The sequence below is a fragment of the Pristis pectinata genome, chromosome 3, assembly GCF_009764475.1.
Source record: "Pristis pectinata isolate sPriPec2 chromosome 3, sPriPec2.1.pri, whole genome shotgun sequence".
NCBI classification, from domain to species: domain Eukaryota; kingdom Metazoa; phylum Chordata; class Chondrichthyes; order Rhinopristiformes; family Pristidae; genus Pristis; species Pristis pectinata.
This window is the reverse complement of record NC_067407.1, coordinates 44294579-44312987: the sequence shown is the minus strand read 5'-3', so window position 1 is coordinate 44312987 and position 18409 is coordinate 44294579. Positions and strand designations below refer to the sequence as shown.

The 18409-nt window shown below is 41.3% G+C and overlaps 1 protein-coding gene across 2 annotated transcripts in view; it reads right to left on the bottom strand.

Annotated features, from left to right (window-relative positions):
- Nucleotides 1-589: 589 nt before the first annotated feature.
- Nucleotides 590-18409, bottom strand: part of ncf2 (neutrophil cytosolic factor 2) — a 37695-nt gene continuing 19875 nt past the window's right edge. The window contains exons 10-15 of one of the 2 annotated variants that reach the window (XM_052011035.1): nucleotides 18114-18189; nucleotides 16832-16890; nucleotides 10991-11142; nucleotides 9933-10047; nucleotides 7860-7944; nucleotides 590-3660 (exon numbers count right to left, since the gene is read on the bottom strand). In XM_052011035.1, the coding sequence (XP_051866995.1) occupies nucleotides 3560-3660; nucleotides 7860-7944; nucleotides 9933-10047; nucleotides 10991-11142; nucleotides 16832-16890; nucleotides 18114-18189 (588 nt within the window). In that variant the 3' untranslated portion in view covers nucleotides 590-3559. The remainder of the gene's footprint in view (nucleotides 3661-7859; nucleotides 7945-9932; nucleotides 10048-10990; nucleotides 11143-16831; nucleotides 16891-18113; nucleotides 18190-18409) is intronic. The other variant, XM_052011036.1, reaches the window with a different exon arrangement.

The following is an 18409-nucleotide window of genomic DNA, read 5'->3' as shown; positions in this document are numbered from 1 at the left end:
TGTGAACTCTGGAATAGGGTGGACAGGAGGACTGGATTATTCTGAACTATTGGGTTGCGATGGGGAGGAAGAGGGCAGATAGAGCAAAGTCCCAGGTATGGAGCCTGGATGACTCCTTTGATTGAAACCTTATGCTGTTAGAATTGCTATTAGATCAGGGCAGCATGGAGTATCCTGGAATTTTCAATCAATAGGAAGAAAAAAATTCTCAAGACATTATATCTCACCTCTGTGTTTGCAAAATGTATTACACGCTTGCTAACCAAAACAAATGTAGGTTGGGTTGTTGTAATGAAAATTAAATCATCTGCCATCCGAGCAAGATAAAATGGACGATGCAATTTGAGTCATTACTAAGATCAAGTATGGGGAAAAAAAAACAAGATGCTAGAGGAACTCAACAATGCCTGGTCTGCTGAGTTCCTCCAGCATCTTGTTTTTTCATCTAGGTTCCAGCATCTGCAGTCCTTTGTCTCACTAAGATCAAGTACGTGATTCTGTAGTTGTAGACTTGTTAGTTTACCTTATAGTGTGAAAAATAATTCTATAAAGCAAGCAATTGAAGTCTTGTTAAGGAGAACAAAGGGAATTAATCCACTGAGTTTATTAGATTTATAATTCTTAAAGTACATATGAATTACAAGCAGGTGTAGGCCCTCAAGCTTGCTTGATGATTTCTGCTTTGGCAGTCCTCTAGGATCGAGGCTGATTCGATTCCACTCCCAATATGAGATGGCTCAGAGGATACCTTAGTAGTCTTCCACAGATGAGGTAGGAGGTGCCTGAAGAGGCTGGTGAGTCAGTTGTTTGTGAGGTGTTGTGATCTTTCTACCATTTATGCATTGCTCTGTGCTCCTGATGCATGGACTCGGTTCTTAATACCATTCCAAATGCTCTTCTCTGCTTTGAACAGTCATGGACCAGTTTTTCTAGGAGTCAATGGGGATGTTCCATTATTTCTGAGACGACTTTGAGTACAATCTTTCCCTCTGTCTGCCCACTAATCTCTTTCCATGATAGAGCTCTGAGTAGACTGACTGTTTTGGGGTATGGTGTTAGGGGTGCAAATTCCATGGCATACTTAACAGAGTTGACTGGGTGTCATTTTTACCTCTCTGCTGGGGAAGGTGAAAAATGTTGGCTCACTTATCCTTCCAATGAATTGGAGGAATTTTAGAGATGCCATTGGGTGCTACATCTCTGCCTGCTGTAGGCCATCTAATAGGGACATTATGAATCTGATTGCAACATCAACTGTACATTCCTCCCTACTGCTGGTAACCAATCACCTCACTTATTAAGTATTTATCTACCTCAACTTTTTGCTTCATCTCTGTTTAAATAGGTGATGCTCTATTTTTAGATTCTCTTGCCAAAAGAAAACATCCTTTCCATACCCACCCTGTCAAATCCCCTCAGGATATTAAATGTTTCTAAACTCAAGTAATGCAAATCTACCCCCTCCAACTTTACTGCATAATACAACCTCCCATTCCAGGTGTTTAATAAACCTTCCCTGAACTGTTTCCAATGCATGTACAACAGAGAATACCTAATATTTTGCAATCATTTGAAGACCCCGTCAAAAGAGGTGAGAAGTTAAAAACTGAAATCCAAAAGGTGTTTCTCAGATTTTGAGGGTGGGATCACTGGAGTGCCAAACAATTGGACTTTGGTTCCTGATTATAAGGTCCTTGGCTGAAGTTCTAAAACTTTTTTTTGGGACATCAGCATTCTTGAGCACTTAACTATCTGGTAAGACTTTCAATGTAACTATAGGAAACAGGTTTACAAGGATATTGCCTGGGATGGAGTGTTTCAGGTTTGAGGAGAGACTGGGTTTGTTTTCCTTCCAACAGATAAAGCTGAGGCATACAAAATTATGAGGGGCATAGATTGGGTAGATGATATCTAAAACAAAAGGGCTTACGTTAAGGTGTAGGATATAGAACACAGAATAGTACAGCACAGGAATAGGCCCTTTTTATGTCAAATTAAAACTAAATCTCTTCTGCCCGTACATGATCCATATGTCTATCTATCTAAAAAGCCTCCTATCTGCTTCCACCGCTACCCCTGGCAGCCTGTTCCAGACACCTACTGCTGTGTGTTTTATGTAAATTTAAAAAAAAAACTTGCCCCATGCTTCCTTTAAACTTTCCTCCCCTCACCTTGAATGCATGTCCTGTAGTATTTGACATTTCTACCCTGGGAGAAAGAATCTGACTGTCTACGCTATCTATGTCTCTCATCATTTTACAAACTTCTATCAGGTCTCCCCTCAGCCTGTGACGTTCCAGAGAAAAACAACTGAAGTTTGTTCAACCTCTCCCAATAGCTAATATCCTCTTATCCAGGCAGCATCCTGGTAAACCTCTTCTGTCCCTTTCCAAAGCCTCCACATCCTTTATGTAATGTCACCAGAACTGCACACAATACTCCAAGTGTGGCTTAACCAAAGTTTTATAGAACTGCATTATGACTTCCTTATTCATGTACTCAATGCCCTAACCAATGAAGGCAAGTATGCCATACACTGCCTTTACCACCCCATCTAATTGCATGGTCACTTCCAGAGGGTCGTTGGAGTCCAGAACACATTGGCTGAGTTGGTCACAGAGGCAAGTATTGGCACAACATTTTAGTAGTATCCAGATGAATACTTGAATTACCAAGGCATAGAAAGCTATAGACCAAGTTAGTGCAGATGGCTACTTGAAGATTGCATGGATGTAGTGGGCCAAAGGGCCCATTTCTGTGTTGAATCTGACAATATCAATACATGGACAACCTGCAACAGGCCCTCAAAGAATGGGAGAGGTACTGGTGCAAACTTGTCCATATTTACCGGCAGGATAAGTGAACCAAAGATGATGTCCTTTTCCCAAGCCCACATGCCTAGCATCAAGGCTCTAATTACAGTCAGACATCACTGAAGATTGGGCCACATTATTCACATGCCCAAAACCAGACTCAAAGCAGAAAGTCCATCATGGTAAGAGATTTCCAGGAGGACAAGGAGAATAATTTGAGGGATTTGCTCAAATTCTCCTTGAGAAAAAAATGTAACATCCTCACTGACCTGTGGGAATCTCTGGCTGTGAAAAATGAAGAGGCATTGGGATGGCACTGAGAACTTGTTTGTTTAGGACCATGTGAAGGCCCAGTGAAAATGACAGAGTGCAACACCTCCTTTGGTACTTGCCTACTCCAAGAAGCTCCAATGATCTTGCCCTTGGCAGGGTCCGTGGTTCCTCCACATTAGCCACCTCTCAAACTACAGAACTGGAGGGAAAGTGACTCATCCTCGATGCTGAGGGACTGCTAACGTATCAATGGAGTTTATACAAACTACTGATACTAAGTTGCCCTATCTTGCAACTCAGCACTCGCACAAGGAAACGTTTTTCCTTTTTTTTTTGAGCAAACAAATCCAAATTCAAGGTGCTCGCTGACCTACTTGAGAGGATAAAATATTCATGCTGCAAACTATATTTTCAATTGTTGATATTCTGGGAGAAAAAGACCACTTCAAAAATTAAATGCTTGCATGATATATTCATGGATTTGCAAGTTCAGCCATGTTTAATTCTTTGATGAAGGTTACTGGGAAAATTCCGGTGTTTCCTTTACACTGTCCTTCCAGCCAGTTGTCATTTACTGTGAAAAGAAAACAAAGCACTTCAAGTATGGTTAGAATGAAATGCTGATAACAAGTTCCTAGAGAGATTTTGATTTCTAAGCTTGATGATGTTTAAAAAAAAATTTGTGAGTAGGTATGGACGTTAGAATTTGTTGCATCATTTAAAAGGTCTACTTCTGCTAACTTTTAACCAGAAAAAGATTTAAATTTTAACAACTAGTTACAATTGTTCCTTTTTTAAAAATGGAAACTTGGAATTTTAAATTGAGATTCAAAGCTAAGTTGAGAAGGTCCATACAGCATGATGAAAGTTCAGATCAGGAAAATATTTTCTAAAAAAATCATTGAAAGGAACAGCAATGATTTCTTAGAAGTGCATTGCAACTCCTAACAGGAGAAAAATCAAATTTGATGGAGAGATTTGGAAAGTATTTGCATCTGGCATTACCGAAGAGAATAACTTGGAGGAGGTGAATAGTAGTGTATGGTGAATTATCATGGCAAATAAGCAAAATATTACAGATGTTCTAAGTATGAAATGACTCGTGTATCAAATAAGTATCAAAATACTCAGCAGAGAGCATCTGTGGAGTAAGAAGGAGTTAATATTTTATGTCAATGACCGTTATAGATGCTGTCTTACCTGCTAAACACTTCCAGCATTTTCTGTTATAGGAAATTTTAGTCAAGCTAAAGGAATACAAAGTGCCAGGGATTAATCATGGGGAAAATTAGTAAACTACAATAGAGTCTGTTTAGGAATTTGGAAGAGGAAGTTAAGATTTGCTTATCCTGTCATTGGAGGATAGCATAGCCCGTAAGCTTACTATCGATAATTTGACTACATGAATGTTTAAATTTATTTTTGATTCACTTGTCTGGCACTGCTACCAAGGTTTTGAAATGCAATCCCGCAAAAAAGTTACTAAAGAGGAGGATATAATGGTTGAAGAAAATGAAATTGATTTTCTGTAAGTGAGATAGCTATTTTATAAAACTATATCCTAAGTGTCTTGGGAATGAAAGATTTGGTATATTTTTCATGGATGCTGGAGGCAGCTACTGAAGTTCTATGGTTAATACAATGTGTTGATTAGAGTACAATGTTCAGGATGAAAATTGAAGCTTTGAAAGGAAACAAGATTTTTAATTCAGCAGCAAATAGAAAGAATACTAATTTGATGTTGTAGAGTTGGAATTTATATGCTTTACCATTATGAAAGGATGGAATAAGCTAAATAGAAGCAGATTGTTTTTGGAGTTGATGTGTTGAAGAACAAAAAGATAAGGAATGGAATTTTACATTGATGAACGTCACTGTCAACAATAATGATTAAAAGATTTAGACTGGAACTAGATAGTGATAGAGCAATGTTTTCTGGAACAAATTATTTCATTCTGTTTGATGGAATAGCCTCCTGTGCTGTTTGAATGTGTGACAAAAGCTGTTTGTCCTCACACTGAAGCAATGGGCAGAGTAAGGGCTGATGTTAGGCTTAACAACGGCTTGTTACCATAGAGAAATCTCAGGGCTAGGGAAAGCAATGCAACCAACTAGAGGAGAAGACAGCAACTTCCATTACATCCAATAGGAGCTGATCGGAGAGAATGTAGAATCCGGGCAATTTGTCGACATGTGGAGCAGTAATGGCACATATTGAGTGCCAACTGGGATGCAACCCTAAACATGGTGTGGCCACACTGTTCACTGAAGCTTGTCTGACACCTGCAGTCATGGGGCAGACATTGCAGAGTGCTTCTGATTTACTCCACAGAGCCTGTGGCGATGAGATTACTTTAACCTTTAACTGTTTCATTGCTTAAGGAGTGCCAGTAGTGGGCTGAGTCCTCAAGCACGGACCTAGCACAGCGGCACTGTGAGCAAGGTATTTGTTGGTGTATAACATTTATAATGGCCCTGTTTAGCACCTGTTCCTAGGAAAGCATTCTGAGTGCTAAGCAAGATACTAAGATATTGAGACTAAAACACTGCACAGGTCTCAATAATGTGTTCTAATTAAGGTTATGATGATGTCCCTGATCTAAAACATAATCCTCTCCCTTTCCACAGTTTTTCCAATACTCTATTTTTTGCATTTGCAGATATCCAGCATCTGCAATGTTTTTTTACTTGTAAGGTTCAATATGTTTAATGTAGCTCGATGGTTTTTCATCTTAATTACTTTAGAAATGTAGTTTTTTTTCTCTGTGGCCTTTTTAAACCTTTATTGCCACTTCAGTTCCCACAGATACCACTGTTGAAACTCTTATTATCAAAGTAGTATATGATCTATTTATTCTTAGTGAAATGGACTACCTTGCCATTATCTACATTAAATCTGTTAAATACACAATCTGCATTTATTAATCATTATCCTATAGATTATACTGATCTATCTGATGTCCTTTGCAGAGGTATTAAGCAGAGGGTGGTGGTTGAAGGTTATTTCTTGGAATGGAGGCTGGTAACTAGTGGTGTGCCACAGGGGTCGGTGTTGGGACCCTTGTTATTTGTATAAATGATTTGGATGCGAATGCATAAGGCTTGATCAGTAAATTTGTGGATGACACAAAATTAGGAAGTGTTGATCATGAAGGTTGTCAAAGACTACAGGGAGATCTTGATCAGTTAGGGAAGTGGGCTGAGGAGTGGCAAATAGATTTCAATACAGATAAATGCGAGTTGACGCATTTTGTAAAGTTAAACCAGTGTAGGACTTATACTATGAATGGTAAGGCACTAGGGAGTGTAATGGAACAGAGGGACCTTGGAGCACAAGTGCATGGTTTGTTGAAAGTGGCATCACAGGTAGACAGGGTGGTGAAAAAGGCATTTAGTATAGGAGTTGGGACATTATGTTGCAGTTGTATAAGTTGCTGGTGAGGCCACACTTGGAGTACCATGCACAGCTTTGGTCACCCTGTTTATGGGAAAGACTTGGTTAAACTGGAAAGAGTGCAGAAAAGTTTTACGAGGATGTTGCCAGGGTCTGAGTTATAGGGAGACGTTGACCAGGCTAGGTCTTTATTCCTTGGAGCATACGAGAATGAGGGGCAACTTTATAGAACTGTTTAAAATTTTGAGAGGTACAGATAAGGCAGATGGTAATAGTCTTTTCCCCAGGGTAGGGGAGCCCAAGACTAGGAGGCATAGGGTGAGAGAGGAAAGATTTAAAAGGAATTGAGGGGAAACTTTTTCACAAGAGGATGGTGAATATATGGAACGAACTGCCAGAGGAAGGTACAATAGTATCATTTAAGAAGCACTTGGATAGGTACATGGAGAGATATTGGCTGAATGCAGGAAATTGGGACTAGCTGAGTGGACAACGTGGTCAGCGTGGACTGGTTGGGCCAAAGGGCCTGTGTCAGTGCTGTATTGCTCTGACTGTTTTTAACTTTGAAATTCATCCAATTTCACAGAATGGAATGAATAGTGTGAACAATGCCAATTCCTGTGAAAGGGCACTTCCCATCTTTTACCCTTTTAAGTAGTTATCTTTAATCCTTATTCTGTTTATTATTTTCTATTTTGTATCCCGCTTGCTATCCAATCTGCTGCTTGTCCCCTGATGCCATATACCCTGACCATAGTTATAAATTTCCTGTTGTGGTACCTTATCAAAAGATTTTGAAAATTCAAATATTGCATCCACTACATTACCTTCGACCACAATTATGGTGCAGAGTTGGTGAGCAGATTTACCTTTGTATGATCAGTCACGTACAGCTTTCCCTTTTGGAATCCAACTACACTTTTTAGTGGTTGAGGTAATAACTGGCAATTTTCAGACTTGGATTGAATAGGTGAATGAAGGAAAAAGTAGTTGAGTTAATGGCAAAAGGCAAGTTAAAGCGGTTAGAATGATTTGCTGACATGGTGGGGGGGGGGGGGGGGGAAAGCAGTGGATGTTGTGGACCGAATGGCCTGTTTTGTTTTTGTAATGTTTATGGAATGGGTGACTTTGCCAAATCAATGTGTTTAATTTTATATAGGCAGTGAAATGTATTTTTGTGACCTTTGTGAAGTTAAACGGCCAATGTGACAACACAAAAATGACACTTCAGGTGTATGTACTTTAATATCACCATGCTAGATTGATAATATATTATTTACAAATCAATAACAAAACAACTGATCCAAAATTGAGGCAACGCCAAACAAAGTTAAATATTTCATACATGAGTAATTGGCAGTGGCATCATTAATTCTCACCTTGTGCTAAGACTTGGATGACATCTCCTTCTTGAAAACTCAGATCAACAGGGGATGAGACCTTATAGTCATATAATGCTACCACCTATTGTGGAAAGACATTAATATCAAAATCTTGTAACGAAATGTTTAATTGTTCCTGTCCCTGAGCCTGCTCCACCATTCAACAATGACATTGCTGAACTTCTACATCAAGTCCATTTTCCCTTGAACCTTTGTCCACAATTCCTAAGAAAAAAATCTACTGCTTTGTCTTGAATCTTTGAATGCAAAGTATATTCAAGACTCTCAGCAAAGCTGAAGAAGGATTTCCAAGTCCTTTAAGGTTCATCCCCTATCCCGACAGTATGATTGTAGTTGTCTGTTCATCAGTCAAAAGGAAAAGAACTTTCTAGTATTTGTTTTAGCAAACCTAATATCAGTGGGATCGTCACTTAAATATTTAAAGTCCATGGAAGATAACCCCATTCTTCTCAATCCATCCTCCACAGATTTATTCCCAGGATGAAATTAAATAAAAATAGGCTGTACTCTTCCAAGGTAATCCAATGGGTACCCAGTACTCCAGGTGTGGTCACACTCAAGCTCCAAAAATAACAATGTGATTTCCTTAATTTTGTACTCTGATTTACTTTCTAACTCCTCATGGAGTTCAGTGGTAATTCACCAACTTGCAGTTTCCCCCATCAGTTACACAGGAAAATCTGCCCGCTGAACCTGCACCAAGTTCAGCCTGATGTAGGTTGAGTGACTTCACTCACTTGAACAGGGAATAAGGACTGAGACGGAGGCAAGCTAATTAGTTAATTTATAATTATTCATTTATTTAAATATTAATTGCTTGTTAATTTGTAATAATTGTCACGCATTCAAAGACCTAAGTTTTGAGAGCTGATAAGCCTCTGTGTGTGATTTGGCCTATTATCAAAACACTCTTATGATTTATCTTCTGAGTGTGCGGTCTTGCCGGTCAGATCCGAGGCAATGTTGTGTAGGTGGTACTTACCAAGGAGGGACTTTCCAATGCAAGGGGAGCAGTGAGTGCAAATGGTTTCCTACTCCCCAGAAATTCTGCCTCATCATTATAATCCCAAATATCATGAATAAAAATCAGCACCAAGAATTTTAAGGAATAGTTAGTTACTGTGATTTTAACTGCAGAATACAAATATTTTTCAATCGCCCAAGGAAACCACTTTGCCTTAACCTCAAATTCCTCTGCACTGCCTCTATATCTGCAATTTCCTCAAGTCCTACAACGTTCAAATATCTTCATTGCTCCAATTCTTGCAATTCCACAACCATCACCTTACTATTACCAACTATGTGACTCATTATCAAATAGCTTTGTTACACTTGCTGTTAAATTTATCTAAATAAAAGTTGTTCTTCTCTTGAGATACTTCAAGGAACTAGATCAATGGGTTCTTGCAAGTATTTCTTCAAAGTTTACATTGGCTACTGCACTGATCTCCAATTGGATCCACTCTTTCACTTCACATTTTTATAGAATATTGTAATATCTTCCTTGATTTTACCTGCCATTATATTTTCATACATACTCTTAACATTAATGATTTCCTTTTTGATTTCACCCCCGCACCTCCAGGCTCTTTGCTGGGTTGAGCTTTCACTGTCTGCTGATAAGCTTACAATTCTGGCTTTATCCTTGTTCCTCATTATCCAGTGGGTGTTGAAATTGGAAGCTGTTTCTCTTAATGAGTACACATTTTTTTCTGAACCTTCATTATCTCCTTGAATTCCAAAATATATTTACTTCAAGTTGGTTACTTTTAGTCACCTTTTGCTAACTCTAATCTGTCAAGTAAACTTGGCTCCAGATGGGAAAGCCTGGTATCAGTATCTCCCCCTGAGGTCCCACATTCTGCAAATGTATAACACCACTTACACTGGCAGATCAATCAAACCTTTTATTTCCATAAACTAATAATAAGGAAGGATCTCTGTGCCAAAACTTTCCAACTCTGCACTGAAGCAGAGAGCATCATCATGTTTCTTATAAAGCTTTAAGAATGTGGAAAAGTGTGAATGTTTACACTAAGAAATACTTACCTCCAGAAACTTGCACCAAATGACCAAACGCTGATTACTGACTTCACTCCACATTTTCTTCATTTTGGTTTCGCTGGTAATGGGAATAAGCTTACCCTCAGCTTGTGATTTGTAACTAGTAAGAAGAACGAAAGATGGAAAGCACACTGTTACGTAAATTCAGTGAATTAAAAACTTCAGGCAAGCAGATTGTATTTCTACAGTAATCTTTACCCCACTTTCCATGAGCTTGAAAAGACATTAAGCACATATCTCTCTGCTCAGCTGTAAAGATGTATGTAGGCCTGACCTCTACAGTGAAATTGCCAACACCTGTGCAAATTTTGCACTAAGATTTGGTCTTTTTTAAAACAAAAACCTGTGCAATTACATCTCAGGGGCAGGGACTTAATACAGTTCAAACAGCTCATGTTTATCCTTCAAGTGACTTTAATAGCAATGGGCAAGCACATCATCCTTTTCAAAAAAAATCAAAGATGTGGGTGGAACAGGCAAGGCCAGTATTTATTGCCCCTTTTTAATTACCCTTAAGTTGGTGGTGGTGGGCTGTCTTGATGAATCACTGCAGTCTTGCTGATGAAGGTATTTATAATGCTAATGGGGAGGAATTAACACAGTTTAGAAACAGTGCCAATGCAGCAACACCCAACTATGTCCAAGTCTGGATAGTGTGCAACGTGGATGACACCATGCTGCTGGTGGTGATGTAATGTGCCATCTGCCCTTGTCCTCGGTGATACAGGTCTCAGACTTGAGAGGTGTTGATAGAGTAGCCAAGGGCTGTAATGGATTTAATTCATGTGTGCTGGTGCTGAGGGGAGTTATTGCATCAGGCGGCTGATGGGGCACCAAATCAGCCACTCTGGATACCTTGTCCTAAATGATCTCAAGCTTCTTGAGAACTGTTAATGCTGCACTCTAGGGCAGTGGAGAGTGTTCATTCCATCACTTGCCTAACTCGCGACTTGTAGATGGCAGAAAGATTTGTGTATCAATGTACAAGTCACTCACTGCAGGGTATCCAGTACTATCAGGAGTATTTGAAAAGTCTTGCATACCTCAGCTCAATTCTCTTTTCAGACAGATCGAACTTCCGACCGACGACAGCCAGCAACTCATTGAGCAACAACCCTGGTTTTGCACGTATAGCCACTGTATATTTGAAGTGTATTTTGACAATACATGTTTTGGGCATAGGGTGATTCTTGCGCTATTCCACAAGAAAAGAATTGCAGATTATTGTAATTTTATATTATTCGGCTTGTGAAATAAATTAAAGTTTGTAACCAATGCCCACACCATCAGGAATAATCACATTTCTTAATTTAGTGGTATGTCACAAGGTAATGTTTTAAAAGCAAGCTTATACAATAGGCTCAAGATCCACTCTATTATATCATTATACGAGTTTGAGTGTTTGTGCCTTCTGGATAATATTGCCAAGGTACCAAGAGAAATATTGATAAAATATCCATACTAAGTTGCTCTCACCCGTTATTATTAGACAAGTCTGGATATAGACTGACAGTCATGCAAGGACAGTACCTGGAGAGCCCAATGAGAAGGAGACACATGTTCTAGAAACATAGAAAAACTACAGCACAATTCAGGCCCTTCGGCCCACAAAGCTGTGCCGAACATGTCCCTACCCTAGAAATGACTAGGCTTACCCATAGCCCTCTATTTTTCTCAGCTCCATGTACCTACCTAACAGTTTCTTGAAAGACCCTATCGTATCTGCCTCCACCACCGTTGCCGGCAGCCCATTCCACGCACTCACCACTCTCTGAGTAAACAAATTACCCCTGACATCTCCTCTATATCTACTCCCCAGCACCTTAAACCTATGTCCTCTTGTGGCCACCAATTCAGCCCTGGGGAAAAGCCTCTGACTATCTACCCTATCAATACCTCTCATCATTTTATACACCTCTATCAGATCCTCCGTCTCTCCAAGGAGAAAAGGCCGAGTTCCCTCAACTTGCTTCCATAAGGCATGCTCTGCATTCCAGGCAGCATCCTTGTAAATCTCCTCTGCACCCTCTCTATGGCTTCCACATCTTTCCTGTAGTGAGGCAACCAGAACTGAGCACAATACTCCAAGTGGGGTCTGACCAGGGACCTATGTAGCTGCAACAATACCTCACGGCTCCTAAATTCAATTCCCCGATTGATGAAGGACAATACACCATATGCCTTCTTAACCACAGAGTCAACCTGCGCAGCCGCTTTGAGTGTCCTATGGACTCGAACCCCAAGATCCCTCTGATCCTCCACACTGCCAAGAGTCCTACCATTAAGACTATATTCCGCCAACATATTTGACCTACCAAAATGAACCACTTCACACTTATCTGGGTTGAACTGCATCTGCCACTTCTCAGCCCAACTCTGCATCCTATCTATGTCCCTCTGTAATCTCTGACAGCCCTCCAAACTATCCACAACACCCCCAACCTTCGTGTCATCCGCAAACTTACTAACCCACCCCTCCACTTCCTCATCCAAGTCATTTATAAAAATCACAAAGAGTAAGGGTCCCAGTACAGATCCTTGAGGTATACCACTGGTCACCGACCTCCAGTCAGAATACAACCCTTCAACAACCACTCTTTGCCTACTGTGGGCCAGCCAGTTCTGGATCCACACTGCAATGTTCCCTTGGATCCCATGTCTCTTCACCTTCTCCGTAAGCCTCACATGGGGTACCTTATCAAATGCCTTGCTGAAATCCATATACACTACATCTACTGCTCTCCCTTCATCGATGTGCTTAGTCACATCCTCAAAAAATCCAATCAGGCTCGTAAGACAGGACCTACCCTTGACAAAGCCATGCTGACTATTCCTAATCATATTATACCTCTCCAAATGTTCATAAATCCTGCCTCTCAGGATCTTCTCCGTCAGCTTACCAACCACTGAGGTAAGACTCACTGGTCTATAATTCCCTGGGCTATCTCTACTCCCCTTCTTGAATAAGGGAACAACATCCGCAACCCTCCAATCTTCCAGAACCTCTCCCGTCTCCATGGACGACGCAAAGATCATCGTCAGAGGTTCCGCGATCTCCTCCCTCGCCTCCCACAGCAACCTGGGGTACATCTCATCCGGTCCAGGCAACTTATCTAACTTGATGCTTTCCAAAAGTTTCAGCACCACCTCTTTTCTAGTATCTACATGCTCAAGCTTTTCAGGCCGCTGCAAGTCCCCACTACAATCCCCCAGATCTTTTTCCATGGTGAATACTGACGTGAAGTATTCATTAAGTACCTCCGCTATTTCTTCCGGATCCATACACACTTTCCCATTGCTGCACTTGATAGGCCCTATCCTTTCACATCTCATCCTCTTACTCTTCACATACTTGTAGAACACCTTAGGGTTTTCCTTAATCCTGCCTGCCAAGGCCTTCTCATGTCCCCTTCTGGCTCCCCTAATCTCTTTCTTAAGTTCCTTCCTTTTAGCCTTGTACTCGTCCAGATCTCTAACATTACCTAGCTCTCTGTACCTTTTGTATGCTTTTCTTTTCCTTTTGACTAGATTTATTATAGCCTTCATACACCACGGTTCCTGTATCCTATCATGACTCCCCTGTCTCATCAGAACATGTCTATGTAGAGCTCCACACAAATACCCCCTGAATATTTGCCACATATCTTCGGTACTTTTCCCAGAGAACATCTGCTCCCAATTTAATCTTCCAATTTTCTGCCTGAGAGCCTCATAATTCCCTTTACTCCAAGTAAACGCCTTTCTAGCCTGTCTGTTCCTATCCCTCTCCAGTGCTAACGTAAAGGAGATAGAATTATGATCACTATCACCAAAATGTTCACCCACTGAGAGATCTGACACCTGACCAGGTTCATTTTCCAATATCAAATCAAGCACAGCCTCTCCTCTTGTAGGTCTTGCTACATACTGTATCAAGAACCCTTCCTGAACACACTTAACAAACTCCACCCCATCTAAACCCCTCACTGTCTGGAGATGCCAATCGATGTTTGGGAAATTAAGATCCCCCATCACAACAACTCTGTTATTCTCACACCTTTCTAGGATCTGCTTCCCTGTCTGCTCCTCAATAACCCCGTCACTATTGGGCAGCCTATAAAAAACACCCAGCACAGTTATCGACCCCTTCGTGTTCCTAACCTCCACCCACAGAGACTCCGTAGACAATCCCTCCACAACGTCCACCTTTTCCGCAGCTGTGACACTATCTCTGATCAACAGTGCCACTCCCCCACCTCTCTTGCCTCCCTCCCTGTCCTTCCTGAAACATCTAAAACCCGGCACTTGAATCAACCATTCCAGCCCCAGAGCCATTCAAGTCTCCGTAATGGCCACCACATCATAGCTCCAAGTATCGATCCAAGCTCTAATCTCATCTGCCTTGTTCACAACACTCCTTGCGTTAAAATAGACACATCTCAAGCCTGTCTGAATACGTCCCTTCTCTATCACCTGCCTGTGGTACTTACTCCTAGTTTCCTCTATTTGAAAGCCAAACACCTCATCCCCAGTCTCTCCAGTACGGATCCCACTCCCCGACAATTCTCGTTTAAACTCTCCCCAGTAGTCTTAGCAAGCGTCCCCGCCAGTATGTTGGTCCCTTGGGATTCAAGTGCAACCCGTCATCTTTGAACAGGTCATACCTGCCCCAAAAGAGGCCCCAATGATCCAGAAATCTGAATCCCTGCTCTTTACTCCAATCCCTCAATCACACATTTAACCTCCTCCTCATTCTGTTCCTATACCCACTGTCGCTTAGCACAGGCAGTAATCCGGATATTACTACCTTTGAGGTCCTGCTTCTCAACTTCTTTCCTAACTCCCTATAGTCTCTTTTCAGGACCTCATCCCTTTCCCTACCGATGTCGTTGGTACCAATATGTACCACGATCTCTGGCTGTTCTCCCTCCCTCTGCAGGATATCTTGGACACGATCTGAAACATCCCGGACCCTGGCACCTGGGAAGCAAACTACCTTCCGAGTTTCTTTCCTGCATCCACAGAATCACTTGTCTGCCCACCTAACTATAGAGTCCCCTATCACTAGTGCCCTCCTCACTCCTTCCCTCCCCACCTGAGCCACAAGGCCGGGCTCTGTGCCAGAGACACTGCCACTGTTGCTTCCCCCAGGTAGGCTGTCTCCCCCAACAGTACTCAAGCAGGAGTACTTATTGTCAAGGTTCTCTTGAGATTGAGGCCAAGTTTACAACAGGGCCACCAGGAAGGACAGAAGACAAACGGGAATTACATCACCCCCAAGTTCCCCTCCAAGTCTAAAATCCTGGAAATCCTTCCTTAACAGCACAGCAGAAGAACGTTCAGTGAATAAACTGAATCATTCAAGAAAATGATTCACTGCTGCCGCCTTAAAGGTAACTGTGAATGTGCAATGAGTTCTGACCTTGCTATAGACAGCTGCATCCTAGGAAAATAGCTTCTGAAAGTTAGATTCAAAACATTATTGCACAGCACAAGCCTTTCTGCTCACATCACTTTGCACGTTTTTTGTTTAAATCAAGTAAAATCATAGCTGAAGGATGAAGAGATCCACAACTGCTCCCTTACATTTTTTAGGAAGAAGACCTAACTTTAACAGTAGAACTTACCACATACATTGGTTCCTCACTTAGCACTCAGGATACAGTCCCAGGAACAAGAACACTCATGGAGTTATTATACAGCATTATGTAGTACTGCACCAGGCACCTGGGTGCTGGAAATCTGGCACAAATGCAGCACAGTTCCACAGTTTGTTGTGGAGAGGCTACCTGTGAGAGTTGAGGTGAGCAGTGTAGCCACTGAATGCTGACATTTAGGGCTCAGTGCTGTACTCTGAACAATCACTGACCATGCTAACCAGGTAATGGCACCAGCTTCTCCATGTACTAACACACCACCAGATCCTCTCTTGTCACTTATCACCTCCTGTGATGGAAGCTGCTGTCTTCTTTCTTCTGTTTGGCTGCACAGCCAGAGATTTCTCTAAGGTAATAAGCTCAAGCGAGAGACGGCATCTTCCAACACATCCAAGAGAAGATGATTAGAGAAACAGGATCCAAGTGGTCTATCAATAGAGCAACCCCTGAGTGTACTTGGCACTTGCTGGGGCCTGTTTCAGCCAAGTTGCAGACCTGAGCCCTGCATCTCAGCGCTAAGTGACTGCACTTTAACCCCATTCTGCCTAGTCCCAGCCCTACAGCAGCTTCTCCAAGTCATGGGCAATGCACTGCTGTGAGAGCACCAATGGAGGACAGGGATCAGCACCAGATTCCCACCACAGCACTATGCTGCCTAACGAGATCTCTTTTTTTTAAAAAGAAAAAAGTTACACAGCATCCAAACCTGTGCCTGTTGTAACTCCTGGACCAACAGCACTACAATGAATCTGGACTCCCAGCCAATGATACAAGTGTAATTCTTTGTTAAACAATTAATGAAACCATCGAAAAGTTGAGATTCAAACTTTTGTACTTACAGGAAATGGAATAAGCAGCAACTTGGCAGCATGTGTTATGCAGCACTGGTGGGTTCGAGCCCTATTCTAGAACTTGAGCTCAATGTCTTCATTACAATAATTAGGACACTGTGTTTGAGGTGTGGTTCTTCATTTGAGACATTAAACTAAGTCTCTGATTGGCGTATAGAATGAGTACAGCGGGATCACCAACAGGATTTTCTCCTGGTGTTTGACCAGCATTCCCAACACCACCAAACCCAGTTAATATTTTACTGTTGCTTAGACTTTGTGATCCATGAAACAGCAGCTGCCTTTGGTACATGATGCTGGTCACAGTTTACACTCCTTGTGCATGAAATATTTAAGAATGATGACAAGGGACAATACAGTAACTTGCTTTCTTTTCTCTTTAACACAATTCACTCACCTGAATCTTCTTTGAAGGTTCTATCACCTGTGGGCTGGTTATGCTGGGTAAATTTTGATCTGTAAAAACAATTGAGTATTTTTTTTTCCCCAGAAACTGTTTTGTGAATTGAACTCTACGATGCCATTGATTTTCATTACATTTATAGTTAATGGCCCTGGCAGCCATTGACTGCAACATCCTCATTGCTTTAAAACCTCAGTCTAGGATCAGGATGCTGAATGACCAGAGCCAAGTCTGCTTCATCAGTCAACAAGATAGCATATTCAGGGTTCCCTACTGTACTTCTAATTTCACTCCCATTACAGATTATTGAGATACAACTATATTCAAGGATGCTCAAGTTAAACTTATTTTACAAACTTGCTATTCCTGGAAATGTTGGTATTTAGATCATTCATGGTGCAGGCTGCAAGCTCCAACCATGATTAGGATGCGGTGTTTCAGGTGCACTTCTTTCAGTGCACAGGTGCTGAGGGAAAGAAGCCTGTGGCAGATCTTTCAAGCTGCAGTGATTGGAGTTCATTCCATAGTCCCTGAAGCCCCATTAACTTTTATGAATTACCATACACTCCTTGTCAATCTGAAATCTGGACTCCTGGGGCTATCTCAAAGGGCTGTACTCAATTTAGAGTTTCTGCCCAAGATCTGCCCTCATTGCCAATATCAAGGAGTTTCCAATGCCTATCTAAAGATATCAACACTAGCCTACATTTGAAGGGATGAGGGAAAGAGACAGGCAGTGGATAAAAACATTTCTCGTTTTTCCCCGAGGACCGCCATGCACACGTGGTCCCAACATTAGGTGGGCTCTCGTCTCAGTCTGCTGTCACTGCTTTGCAGGAAAGCAAGGTGTGGTTCTCATTAAAGGGCACCAGCCTGCCATACACTCAGCACTCAGCTCCCACACCAGCATCAGTCTTTAAACTGCAGGTGCTAGAAACTTGAAATAAAAACAAAGTGCTGGAAACACTCAACAATTTGGGCAGCATCTATGGAGATATTACCAGAACTAATATTTCAAATCCAGGACTTTCTATTTGAACCAATTTAGGATTTGTGATTTGAAGAGATAATTTCTCTCTGCACTGATATTTCCTGACTGTTGAGCGTTTCCTGTAGTTTCTATTCTTAATTTGGTCTTGTGAATACAATGAATAAGTTTAATTTATTAAAATACTTTGGCCATTTTGCTTCTCATATTTATTACATAACTTGATGTGTCTTTTTTTTAGCTGGTGCAATTACAGTTATAAATACACTGTCTGGTGAAGGTGCTCACCTTTCACACTGGGTGGTCTGTCAGGAGCTGTTGTCCTGGGTGGTGCAGGGATATCAGGAGATGGTGATCTTTCAGCCTAATCAAAAAGCACACACAAAATGAGTTGCTATCTTTTATACAAAAGCTTAACTTAGAGTTTTCTTTAAAAAAAATTGCACAAAGCATTACACAAAGCAGTATTTATAAACAAATTCCGTACTGGAAAAATCAGGGTGGGTTTACATTGTTATTTATAATTCCATTTAGTAAAGTGTCACTAGTTCTCTATCTGCTTTGGATACTGTAACATTCTAGTG